The 13,197-nt window shown below is 39.8% G+C and overlaps 1 protein-coding gene across 2 annotated transcripts; it reads right to left on the reverse strand.

Annotated features, from left to right (window-relative positions):
* Positions 1 to 4,218: 4,218 nt before the first annotated feature.
* Positions 4,219 to 8,688, reverse strand: LOC141014132 (G2/M phase-specific E3 ubiquitin-protein ligase-like). 2 transcript variants are annotated; one of them, XM_073487792.1, is made up of 10 exons: positions 8,554 to 8,688; positions 8,036 to 8,113; positions 7,618 to 7,677; positions 7,268 to 7,473; positions 6,759 to 6,858; positions 6,570 to 6,663; positions 6,347 to 6,444; positions 5,602 to 5,745; positions 5,325 to 5,468; positions 4,219 to 4,883 (listed from the first exon to the last, which is right to left on the reverse strand). In XM_073487792.1, exons 4-8 carry the CDS (start codon positions 7,455 to 7,457, stop codon positions 5,736 to 5,738), a joined length of 492 nt encoding a protein of 163 aa, XP_073343893.1. In that variant the 5' UTR covers positions 7,458 to 7,473; positions 7,618 to 7,677; positions 8,036 to 8,113; positions 8,554 to 8,688; the 3' UTR covers positions 4,219 to 4,883; positions 5,325 to 5,468; positions 5,602 to 5,735. The 2 variants fall into 2 exon arrangements, with proteins under 2 accessions (XP_073343893.1, XP_073343892.1); XM_073487791.1 differs by lacking the exons at positions 8,036 to 8,113; positions 8,554 to 8,688 and having other exon boundaries at positions 7,618 to 7,834.
* Positions 8,689 to 13,197: the final 4,509 nt, after the last annotated feature.

Raw genomic sequence — 13,197 nt, forward strand, 5'->3', positions numbered from 1 at the left:
TAGGCTATGCATGCACATATATGTATTGTCATTGTGGTGGGAATAGCTGTATTGTACAGCTTGTGCAGTACCGGAATCAACTGTTTAGACCTTATATATCGATTTCGAGTATCTGCATTTGGTGTGCACCCAGGAGTTGCAATTCATTCGAGCTGGGGCAGCTTATCTTGACGTCCCTGAGTCTGTGTTGGACCATGTACAACAGCTGTCTGAAGTTGTCAGGAATCATCTATCACACAGTACGGTAGGGCTGAACGATTTATCGTTTTCTGATCGAAATTGCGATTTCAGACAACGCGATCATGTGATCGCCAAAGCTGTGTTTTTTGCAGCGCTCCTGACTGAACCAGGATCTGTTGTGTCAACTATTTTACACATACATGCCGTCTCTTTACCATCCTGCCAAGCTCACCGATCAGAAGTGGCATGCTACTCGTGGACAGGTCACGCTAACCAATCAGTATTAACCTGCTCCTTAACGTGTTCTGAAATGGCTCTAGCTGGACCAGAAGCGGAGTTAGGGGATTTAATCCCCAAGAAAAACAGCACGTTGGTCATTTGGGAGTATTTCGGGTTTGAGGCTGCAGACGTGCACCAGGTACTGTGCAAAACGCGCTAAAGTTGCAACATTCAGCGGAAACACAACCAATTTATACCGGCATTTGCTTGACGAGTGCATGACGAAAAAGTCTGGTGAAACGTCCGGTGAAAATGATACTCAGGCCCACTGTAGCAAACAGACTACAATTACAGCATCTTTTGCCAACTTGGGAACTTGGGGCAGGATCAAGAAATAAGACTCAATAGTGACACGACGGCCGTTGCGGCCGATAGGGTAACCGCAGCCATCAGCCGTGCATGCTTCTTGTTAATAAGTACATTTGGAAGCAATTTTTAACTTTAGTTTTCATCCTTGCATTAGAGTAATAGCATTTAATGTTTTAATGTAACTGTATATTGTGAATATTGCACTGAAGATTGATTTGAAGGAAATCGTGAATCAAATCGAAATTGCAATATCTGCTAGAAAAATCGCAATTAGATCTTTTCCTAAAATCGTTCAGCCCTACAGTACGGCCCCTCCACTGTTTGATGATGTGGCTGTTGTTGAATGGAGTGGGAGTGTGGGGCGACCCTGCCTCAACATAGACAGACAAACGCTGCTGAATCTTCTTGGTACAGAGTTACCACTGACATCTCTTGCGAATCTCCATGGGATTTCAAGATCTACCCTTTACAGACGAATGCAAGAGCATAACCTCTCTGTCAGAGAAGGGTATTCAGACATCCCTGATCATATTCTAGATGTAAAGGTTAGGTCAGTGAAAGCAAGATTGCCCCATGCTGGCTACAGGCTAGTCAAAGGATCCCTTAGATCAATGGGTTACCGGATTCCATGGAGAAGAGTAAAAAGTTCTTTGCAGCGTGTGAATGGTGCAGGAGTAGTAGCTCGAATGGTCCAGCTGTCTTGCATTGCAAGACGGACGTACTCCATTCCTGCTCCTCTGTCACTTGCCCACATCGACACAAATCACAAGTTAATCCGGTGTGTTTTTGCCTACTGAACTTCTTCTAATCAATTGTGAATTGATGTCACTCACTTGTAATATCAGTGATGACTAATGTAGAGGCTAAACCTAGTGCTTAAAGCCACTGAGGGCTGCATAGAGGGCTGAACTTAGGTTGACGCGTTTGCCGAACACTGCGAGACACAGACGACTTCGGAATCGGTTAATTTGCGATCATGGTTTATTTTTCTCACCAAAACATCTTCTAGTGTGAACAAAGTCCATGCACCATTACCGATGCGACTCGCCTGCCGCAGCATGACAGAGCGGTCGAAAACTGTATGCTCTTCCCCTTTGCAGCAACTGACCCCTGACCCCGGAACAATAACTCCCACCTATGTAGACTCCCCTTTCGTGGTGCGCTGAGGACACCTACTGGCCCCATACAGACACGCAGTCACACGGAAATGGCTCATACAACTAACAATCAACTTTTTGGTAGGTACAACATTGTGATTTATGGAGCAATTGATGGCTTCTCGAGGAAGGTAATCTTTTTTCACAACCTTGTTCACCATTTTTTGTTTTGAGCCACTACATGAACCACTACACACACTTTGTTACAGATATTTTATCTGGACACAGCAGGAAACAACAAAGCAGAGACAGCTTTGCAATTCTTCATGGATGGAGTTCAGAAATGTGGATGGCCATCAAGGTAAGTGCAGTTGTTCAGAAGAAATGTGACAAGATTTTGTTGTCAACACACAATGTTAGCAGTAGTAAACTGAAAAATAATAATCCATGTTCCAAACAGCTGGAGTGACTGACTGATCACTATTCCTCATCAGTTCAATGTTATTTTACTCAATGTCTAATTTAAGTCTATTTTTGAGGTACTTGTAGTTCTCGAGTGCATTTCCATTTTATGTTAATTTGTAGTTCCACTCCACCACATTACATATATGTAATACATAATATGTAATACTTTCTATCCCGCTACATTTGATGGTTAAATATGAAACCTTTGTCTCATGTATTCAGGGTTACGTTTCTGATGTCTGAGTTGTTAACAGCTCCGCAAATGATTTTTCATTCTAAACTTCTTTCATGGTTTCATGTCAATAAATGTTTAAATAATCAAATATTTCACCTAAAGTCAAAGGTTAGGAAAAAAAGTAATTCCTCTCCCATTAATCATCTCACCACCCCTCAAATTTCTCTGCTAGCCTTTTGGCGTGGCATGGGACTTAAGTTGTAAACAACTGGACTAAAATTAGTGCATATAAAGTGTAAACAATTTCCACCTCCAGTAGCTAAAACCTTAACATGCTGTTCCAACACTAATGCTTCACTATTAAAAATCTAAATATGTCATACATAATAATGTATCAGTCAGAGGGATCAAAACACTACTTTTACCACAATACAGTGAGCTGATAATAATTATGGACTTTAACTGTAGCATTTTTCTACAGAGAACTTCTACTTGAAATTCAGTATTTTTACACTGTTGTATTGGGAGTTTGGCTTAACAACATTATTTTTTTCTATTCTGCAAAACACAGGCATTTCATGTTCAATCTCACTGCGAATTATTAAAGGGGAATTGTCATTTTTTACAACCTGGACCTTATTTCAAGCATAAAATACGATCATTTACTCACCCAGATAACTTTGGTGTCATTTGGAGTCGTTCAGACGAAATTAGATCCAGTGGAGCGCCGCGTATATCCATATAATGCGAGTGATCGGGGCACCGAAGCGCAGCCTCTATATAACGCATTATCTGCTGCGAAACTAGTTCATTTCACCAATATTTTGTTATGATACGCTAGCGCTATTCCCCTCTGAGTCCGGGGTTGCCTGTTATCAACATCTGGGGTCTGTAGGTTGACCTACTAACCTCTTAAATAGATAGATCGATATATATTCCTCCACTCTCACTTTATGTCTCTGAACTCCCTGGCACAAGATGTGATGACTAACCTGTGACCGTCTGTGTAAGACTGGCTTTTCAATTCAAGCTTCGGGGACCAAACTACACCAGCTGCTTTCACACAACTGACTGCACTCCGTGTTCTTGCTCTGTCCTACATTTTTTCTTTTTGTACATATATGATGCATCTAGTCTGGCATGGTGTCCCACAATGTGCATGGGATCTTCTCAACCTATCATAATTAGTTGTTCTAGCTTAGTATCCAAAGCTAGATGTTTTACTCTTTATAGTAATCTGTGCTGTCCCAATGTGTTGTTTCCACCACAAATCCAGCAACCAGAACACCCACCAACATTGTGTGAGTATGATGTGGATTGTAACAGAAGTCAGTCAGGATAACTCAAATGTCATTGTGGCCATTTGTGCATTTCTGTCTTCCTACACGGTTTTAGCTGATCCACTGAATAGTTACAAATATATCCTTATGTTATTCTTTGTAGCTTGTTATATTGAAAATTAAATAGTAGCACTGCCAAAGCTCTGCCAAAAGGCAAAACAATAAACACATTTTCATTCCTGTTAAATTGACGCAATAAAAGCCTCCTGTTTATTTGTCAGCTGAAATATTTTAATATGAAAGAGAAGCAGCCAAGTAACTTTGATTTCTCATCCACATAAAAACAAATACAGATTTGAGTGGATACATCATCCACATTAACAAAAACATATTTCAGTGGAGGTAGACTTGAATGCTAAAATGGTACAACTTTTAGTATCCATAACATTGGTCACAGTACAGTATTAATTCAATTAAACAGTACCACTGAATCTCTTATGGTTCTTTAATTCGCAGTACAACTGAATGAGAAGCAACCAGGTAACTTCTATATGAGAAGTAGTTGGTTGCTTCTAATTCAGCTGTACTGCGAATTAAAGAGCAGTATGGAAAAAACAATAGTAGTACACAATCTAAAACAGTTACATAATGCAAAAACAGGCATTTGGGACAGAGACTGGATGATAGAGAGGGTACTGGGGGGTGGGGGGTACTACAATAACATCAATATTAACGTTAACTTACACATTAACTTGAATTCACTTATTTATTCTTCACAAATAAATTCTCAACAGTTTTAACAAACCACATCACACTCTGTCAAATCCTGCACCATTTGATTGCAGTTTGCAGTAGTGTTTTGAAGGACTCAGTCTTTGATGTGGGCGACTGGAAATGTGATAGTGTCAGTGCAAGCACTGACAGTTGGAAAGCAAATACTATGAGTCGGCATGTCATTCATACATTCATGATTAAACTTCACAGTGATACTGAATTTCTGCCGCTCCGCTAAAAGCAGATGTCTGTGGGCTTGACCCGTCATCCACTGCATGACTGAGGATACAGTCAGGGTATCTTCTGTACGATCAGGGTGTGCATCTTGAAAAGACAAAAAGCTTAAGTCGTAAGAAATCTGTTCAGTCATTTTATATGCCAACAATTTGGTGAATTGCTCAGTGTTTTTCAGCAGCCTGGGTTGGTTTGCTGTAAATGCTCATGTAATTTTTTGTTAACAGCAGGCCTGAAGTAAAATTAGTGTGGTACTTGTGATTTTTCTTTATTCTAAACTGCACTACTAGTTAAAAAAGGTAAACATCTGTGAGCTATCTTCTCAGCAAAAAGCAGTTTGGCTAAGTAAATAAGTGCAAAAGTATGGGATGTTTAGAGGGTAAATCTTTCAAGAGTTCAGAAATGTAAGTGGGAGCTTGTCCATGAATGGCCTGATAGGTAATAACCAATATTTTAAAATGAATCCTGAAATAAACTGGAAGCCAGTGCAGAGAAAACAAGATGGGGGTGATATGGCATTCTACTACTTACTTTAAATTGAAGGTTGTACATACTTTCAAGTTCAAGAAGGAAGTCCTGAAAGTACTCCGAGATTTTCCGTTCTTTCACATGCTTACTTGAACCACTTGAGCTGAAATTCAGGGCCAGATGGGAAAGGATGTAATGTGAGTCCACCTAGATAAAAAAAAAAAAAAGGTAATCTGAGATTCCCTGATAATTACCTGCTTAAGAAGCAAGGGGTAAGCTAAGGAAATACCATGTAGTACAACTTGTAAAAACCTCGAAGCTATACTGTACAATAGCATACCAAATCATTGTCTCCAGCGATGAGGGGCTGCGACACACTTCCAGCCTTGTCTGTATCACTTTGATGAGGTTATACACTTTCAGGCCCTCACGTAGTTGTTGGAGTATGGGCATGCGTTTTGTCATCACATGAAGTCAAATTGTCCTGAATACAGAAAAATTAACTTCACACTATTGCCTAGGTGTAACACTGAAATGGTGGGAAGGTGCGAATACAGCAATGTAAAAACACTATTACAAGAAAAGATCCTGCACGAAAACTCCTACTACAGTAAAAGGAAATAAGTATTATCAGCTTTTTGTAGTTAAAGAATATAAAGTACAATATTAAATCATCATAAAAATGGAAATACTTAGATGAAGTACAAGTACCTTCAAATTGTACTGAAGTGCAGTACTTGATGAAAGGTAAATTTTAGTTACGTTCCACCACTGACGTTATGGCAGCAAGCTCAAGAATAACGCCATGAAAAAGGCTTTGCTACTATATGCAGGCAATACTATTTCCTTGTATTCCTATATTAACACAAAACAAACTTTCAACATTTTAACAGGAGCAGAGTGCCTCAAGATCATTTGGCTTTACTCGAATGGTCAAAAAGATTTCACATTCAAGCCAAAGAGCACCTTGGAAAAGACTTTTGGAAAGCGCTTGCCATTATTCTCACATTTTTTGAGGGGAAAGCAAACTACACATGGCAATCTGGGGTCACACTGCAATGTGTTACAAAAACAGTAGTATTTACCTCAATATGCTGTCTTTGTGCTCCATGTCTATTTTCCCTGTGTAGCCACAGTCCACGACGTCTTGGATGTGGGCTGTCATGTCATCTGCTTCTTCAATCTTAAATAATCACACCCAAAACATTAAATTGTACATTTATTCTTTTCAGTATTAAGTAGTATGTGTGAAGCACTTTAAGACAATATTAAATAGGTACAATGTCTGGAAAAAAAAAGGCAACTTACCGCTTGTATCAGTGATGAGTGACACCATTTTTGCAAGTACCGTGGTGCTGGTCCTCCTTGTGCTATGCTCACTGCAAAAATTTCCCCTGCAGCCCTACAAACAAGAACAGGATGGTTTAAACAACGTAAGTACAAGGGGAAGTCTCAGTTCTGTTTCACAATCAGAATCATATGTATATATAAATGCACCTGAAGAGCTCATCATCCAGGTCATTGAGCAAGTATTTGGGCATCTTTCCCTTTTCACCATCACCTTCAAAAAGTCTTTTTTCTATCCCAGCCACCATTGCTATAATCCAGAACAAAGCAAGTCAAATCTTGAAGACTGTCAAACAAGTACAGAGGAACGTGTCTGATTATTCCAGTCATGTGACTATTTAATTAACTGCTCTGTTATTCTGTGTAGGAGATACACTAATAATAAATGTAATTTATTAATCACTGGCGATTAATAAAACACTCATTAATGTGTTCCTACATCTGAAACAAAACACTCCGAGTTTCCCATCTCAGGCTGAATCAACTCAGAGTTGGTTTTGTCAAGCCTGTTTGTAGAAGGCACCTCAGTTCAGAAGTCAAAGAAAACAAAACAACCGAATCAACAAGACCACAAAGAAAAGATACACAAGCCACAAGTAATGATTCTTCATTTGATTTTTACCCTGTGACAAAATTACTCATGAATGTCCAGTACTTACCAGACAGAAATTCTTTTCTTAGGGCCCCTGTATCGAGCCCTGGCTCACCCAGGAATGTAACTTTCAAGGGATTAACTGGACTGCCATTTTTTTGACGTTTCCACATCTTAAGACATCTTTCCACCACATTCTCCTGAGACACACATAAATCAAAGGTCTTGTCGGTGTCCACCTGAGATCTGACCCACATGATGACATCCTCCTCACTGTAAGAATATATATAATCTCGATATAAGACAGATATTGGGACATATGTTTTTAAACACATATAAAAGCATTATATTAAAAAATAAATAAATAAATAAAAATAATAATAATAATAATAATAATAATAATAATAATAATAATACCATGAGATAAGATCCAAATCAGCCTGAAGTGTGTCTCCTTTACAGGCTCTGTCCTCAGGACTATAACAATAAAGGCAATCATTATTGATCTTCACAGATAATATGCTGTCAAAATTAGTGTACAAACCAGACATCTGGCCTTCTAAGTCTCAAAAAATAATAAATGCAACATTTCACATGACACATACAAACTTATAAATGAATCTACAGAGTAGGAAAAAAAATGTCAGACGACCAAAAACAATGAACTGCATCCACAAAAACTTGCATGAACCTCTTGCAAATAGGGCATTGGACCTCATCTTCCTGCATGCAGGCATATGAATTAACAACCTGAGCAAAAAGCTTCAGGCAAACTCTTATCATCAAAACAGTAAAACAGTGACAGTAGTACAGTAAAAAAAAAAAAGTGCTCTACTTGTTGATGGCTGTGGTCTTCACAGGTTGATGAGGCAGATCCAGATGTAGATTGGTCAACAAAGATCAAATCTTCATCCTAGATGTAAAACAAAACAGATGCAATAACAGCTCTTTAATATTATGTCAGAGCTAAACTAGGGGTGTTAAAAACTTTCAACAGTAACTTTTAGCAGACTACTGTGCAGACTTCAACAGACTTCAATTCAACAGACTTCATATTTGTTACAAGATAAGCTATATTTGGTTCACAGCTTAAAGATGGCTCAAACAGTCAATATACACACATATTAAACTTGTACTAACTTTGATAATTAACAGTAAGACATTTCACCTGTGTTTCAGGGCTACACTGCACTACACAATCATTGTGTTGCAATCCTTGCAGCTAGCCTTTAGCATTAGGGCAAACTCAGGAGCACTAGCAGGGAGAGGTGTAAGGTCAAGTTCGTCCTGAAGAGGAACAATAAACAGGACAAACATAAAAGAAGTTGCATTTTAAGTACAGTAATTATGTACCTGCTGCTTTAGAAAGGAGCCACCTGTCCTGGAGCTGTGTCATCCTGGGGAATGTCTTCACCAACAAATATTTTTTGAGGTATATGAAAGGCATTGCACAGAACCCTTGATGACACAGGCAATTAGGCAATGTACTTGCTTCAACATGCATAATACCTCAACATGTGATATGTCAGAATCTACTGACATAGTCCTCTTCCCCAGGCCAGCTTACATAAAAGTTAACTCCTCCTTGGGGTTTGGAGTTACTTCCACATTAGATCCAAGTAAAAAAAGGAAACATCGAACGGCTTCCATATCTTCACAGCCTTGGCTGTAGGCATTTGACCTCTGGGGAGTGCTCTTTTCTTGCCTCGGAAGAATCCAGGGAAAGACCTGTGTGATTGTAGAAAAATAATGTTATTAGTTCCAACTTAAAAGGAAGCCGACTGTCAAGCCACATGCACCACATCCAAGTACCAGAGAAAATAATAAAGATAAACAAATTAAACCACACAACCTAAATCAGCAGCTCCATCATTGCGCTACCATCATGGCAAAGCCAGAGTAATGTAATTCATTTTACCTGAATAATCCCATACCATTAATGGTGAAATTGCAGGTACAGTATAATGTCTACAGTAGAAACAATATAGAAAAAGTAGTAAAAATGTACAGTGTTAAAAGCCTAACTTGGTCATGTTCTCTCCACATGAAGAGAAGAGACTGATCCTGATAAAATACATGTAACGTGAAAATGTGCATTTACATGACACATTTAGGTGGTCAATTTACATGGGTGCAAAACTGTCTACCTGCCCATTTCAGTCTGGACTGAGAGTCGCTGACTCTGTCCCTGTCCCTGTCCATGTCCATGTCCCTGACTTTCATTCAGCATCGCCCTTGAAATCAGAGACAGGAGGTGTCTGGCCGTCTCTGTGGCTTCACGTGCATCATACTGGAAAGGGATTTCACATGTATGGACATTGGTAAAAGGACATCAGTACATTACAGTACAATGCATTACTGTCACTTAGGCTGTACAGAAACAAATTAAGCAATGACTTACCCTAGCTTGTGACTGCTGTTGGTTTTCCATTCTGGCATTAAAAGAAAAACGGACGTATTATTTTGACAGTATTTATGTAACATTGCATAACAATAAAAGTCATGGTCAATAAAAAACAACAGCGAATGAAGATCAATGTAGTGTTCCCAATGAATCTGTAGATCCATTCCATAATATTACAGACACATAAATCTGAGTTTGGTAATGTGCATGAATTTGTTAAATTATTCGCCACGTGTTTGTTGACATTAGAACAGCTGTAGTGAGAATGGGAGCCGGGAGGAGTAGCGGCAGCCCACTACACAGTGGAAACTGGCACCGCGTTCAGCAGTAGTACTGTTGTGTAGGAACCGTGACGTTTTGGCACCGCAAGTACCATGCAACACTAAATGTTTAAATCACAGCCCTACGTTGTATACGCCTCCCTGTAATTCATTACTTGTGTTGTTGTTGTTGTGAACGTACGGCAGGCTGTAGCCAACGATATATAGCGCAATTCATTACTTATGGGAAACGTTTCAAGAGCAACAGGCTATCAACTTACTTCCAAGCAGCACAGCACAAGGGAGAGGTGGGTGTAATGCGGAAGGCGTAGCTGGCGCTGGAGTCAGGTCAAACCAACCAATAGAAACTCTTCTCTCATCCACCAGCGTAGGCCCCGCCCATCAAGTGCAGTTGAATTCGCAAGCAAAACTTTAGAACTTGCAAGCAGGGCCGGCCGCTGGCATAAACACTCTATGCGGTTGTTTAGGGCCACAACCACTAGAGGGGGCCACACGATCAGTGTGCTATTGGATTTTTGATCCTCTCTTTATTTCAACATATACTACAATACAATGGCGGTAACATATCAATTTAAACAGTCGTATTAGTACAGGGGTGAAAAATAAACCAGTAAAGTAAGTTAGTTTGTGACCGCTCCCTCCTCCGTGCGTAACCATGGTGACAATGCAGCCGCAGCGGTCGGCAACCGCGGCATTGTGGGTATCGTTATTTCGCTGGTGTGGGAAATTAACAACACCACAATGGCTCCTAAAAGAAAATTTAGGAGTGGTGCGGAAGGACGAAAAAAAAGAAAAACCGAGACGGAAAGAAGATCACAAGATAAAGGTATGTTATAATGTGACTGTTTGATTCATTTCATTTCAATCAGATTAACTAATCTGCGCGTTTTTTCTTGCTAGCACGCTACACGCTACGTGCTAGCAAGAAAAAACGCGCAGCATTGCTGTTATTCTAAAAATAGCATAATGAGAGCACTTTCACGTTGTATCCGACACATCGCAACACAGCAGGGGGTTATTGAACTTAATAATAAGCTAGCTGGTAAGCTAGTCGGGCTCTCTGGCTGCGTGTCACGTCAGAAATGTGAAAAGTAGACAGCGAAAACACAGCTTTTAATGAAGAATGGACTATGAACAGACCAGCAAGCAGTTCAAAAACAGTATGTTTCAAATAAGCACAAATCCTTTGTGATATTATATAGTCAATCAATCCATTTTATTTTAGGATGCAGAAGCACTCTGTTATGTATTATTTAGCCCTGACTACACTTGATATGAGAAAAGATTAACTATAACATTATTTAACATCTGTGTATAATGTAAATGTTAGTTTCTTTTGCCTTGTTGGTATACTCATTCACACATCACATCAATAGTAATTTTTCTATGTGTTGAAGGAACAATACCAGAGGCCAAGCAATAACATGAGTAGGAGTCTAGTTTTACTTGTTAACTAGCTACTAATGTTTTATTGTAACATTAAATTTGTGTTTTGATATATTATTTTAATACAGAGCATATTAAATGTCCAAATTGGCCCAAATAGTTTCAGGCTATCCATTTGCTTTCCAAGCTATGTTAAATTGTATTTTTGTATCTCATACAAACATACATCTCATTTGGACATATTTGGACAATTAGCTAATTTGTATATTTCACTTTGAGAAAATTGCATTTGTTGTGTGGTTAATAAATACATATGGAAGATACATATGACATACCTATGTAATATCTTCCAGCCTATATGTAAAAATAATAATAATCTAATGTATTATCTTTTCAGGGGCATTATTGAAATACTTTGGACAGACCTCTGCTACACCAGGTCCATCTACCTCAGTGAGTGACATGACTGCTGCTGAAGGGATATCATCAGAAAATTCAGGGGCATCTACTCCGTCCTCTGATGAGAGTGTGGGTGCAGAGGACATAACTGAGGTACCACAACCTTCTACATCCTCCTCTGACACGATTGGAGCTGCAGAGGCCATAACTGAGGTACCACAACCTTCTACATCCTCCTCTGACACGATTGGAGCTGCAGAGGCCATAACTGATGTACCACAGCCTTCTTCATCATCCACTGATATTCCATCTGCCATCTCCCAGTATCCAGCTGCAGCACAACCACTAGATCCATTTGACTGGCCATCTGTCCTGTCAGATGCAGACAGGACAGACATTGTACGCAGAGGGCCGTTTCAGGTTGATCCAGCATTCACCTTTCCCAAAAGGCAGGATGGTAGACGTTTTCATTACCACTACACATACAGGACACTGGTAAATGAGGAAAAAAAATCAAGCGGAGTTGGCTTGTCTACTCTAAGAAAAACAATGCAGTTTACTGCTTCTGTTGTAAACTGTTCTCCAGCAAGATATACAAGTTGGTTAAAGAGGGATTGTCAGACTGGATGAACATTGGAACCTTGTTGAAAGCCCATGAAAACAGCTCTGATCACACAAAGCATATGGTCACATGGAAAGAACTGGAGCTTCGACTCAAGAAAGGAAAGACAATTGACCAGGTAGAAATGTCACTGATAGAAGCTTCACGAAAACGCTGGAGGGAAGTTCTTAGTCGCCTGGTTGCCATTATTCAGTCATTGGCTGAAAGAAACCTGGGTCTCAGGGGAACTGTTGACACGTTGTACAGTCAGAATAATGGCAACTTCTTGAAAGAGGTGGAACTTTTAGCCAAGTTTGACCCTGTAATGAAGCAACATGTTAGCCAAATTGAAAGTGGAATGAATCCTCATGCCACCTACTTAGGCAAAACAATTCAGAATGAACTGATCACTTGCATTAGTGACAAAATGATGGAGACAATGGTGACTGAAATTAAACTATCCAAATATTATGCCATAATATTGGATTGTACCCCAGATCTCAGCCACCTGGAGCAGATGTCTGTTGTGATCAGAACAGTCAAGTTGGAAGAAACACCCAAGATCAAGGAGCACTTTTTGGGCTTTCTAGCTGCACCAGAATCGACAGGACTTGGGTTGTCTAATCTCATTTTGAGCAGGCTGGAGGAACTGAACATTCCCTTCAGTGATTGCAGAGGGCAATCATATGACAATGGTGCCAACATGAAGGGCAAAAACAAAGGAGTGCAGGCAAGGCTTTTGGAGAAGAACCCACGTGCCCTGTATGTCCCCTGTGGGGCTCATACTTTGAATCTTGTTGTGGCTGATGCTGCCAAGAACTCTGTGGATGCTACCAGTTTCTTTGGCAATGTTCAGAAGATCTACAATCTGTTCTCAGCTGCTCCCCAGAGATGGACCATTTTGAAACAGCATGTCACCATTACTG

Source organism: Pagrus major, chromosome 19, assembly GCF_040436345.1.
Source record: "Pagrus major chromosome 19, Pma_NU_1.0".
NCBI classification, from domain to species: domain Eukaryota; kingdom Metazoa; phylum Chordata; class Actinopteri; order Spariformes; family Sparidae; genus Pagrus; species Pagrus major.

Excerpts from the sequence above, each read along its gene's own strand:
- LOC141014132 (XM_073487791.1), bottom strand. The coding sequence starts at position 7,751 with ATGTCTGGTTTGTACACTAATTTTGACAGCATATTATCTGTGAAGATC. Across the intron at positions 7,474-7,617 it reads GATTTGGATCTTATCTCATG|TGAGGAGGATGTCATCATGT; the intron begins GTATTATTATTA and ends ATATTCTTACAG. Across the intron at positions 6,664-6,758 it reads CTGGATGATGAGCTCTTCAG|GGCTGCAGGGGAAATTTTTG; the intron begins GTGCATTTATAT and ends TCTTGTTTGTAG.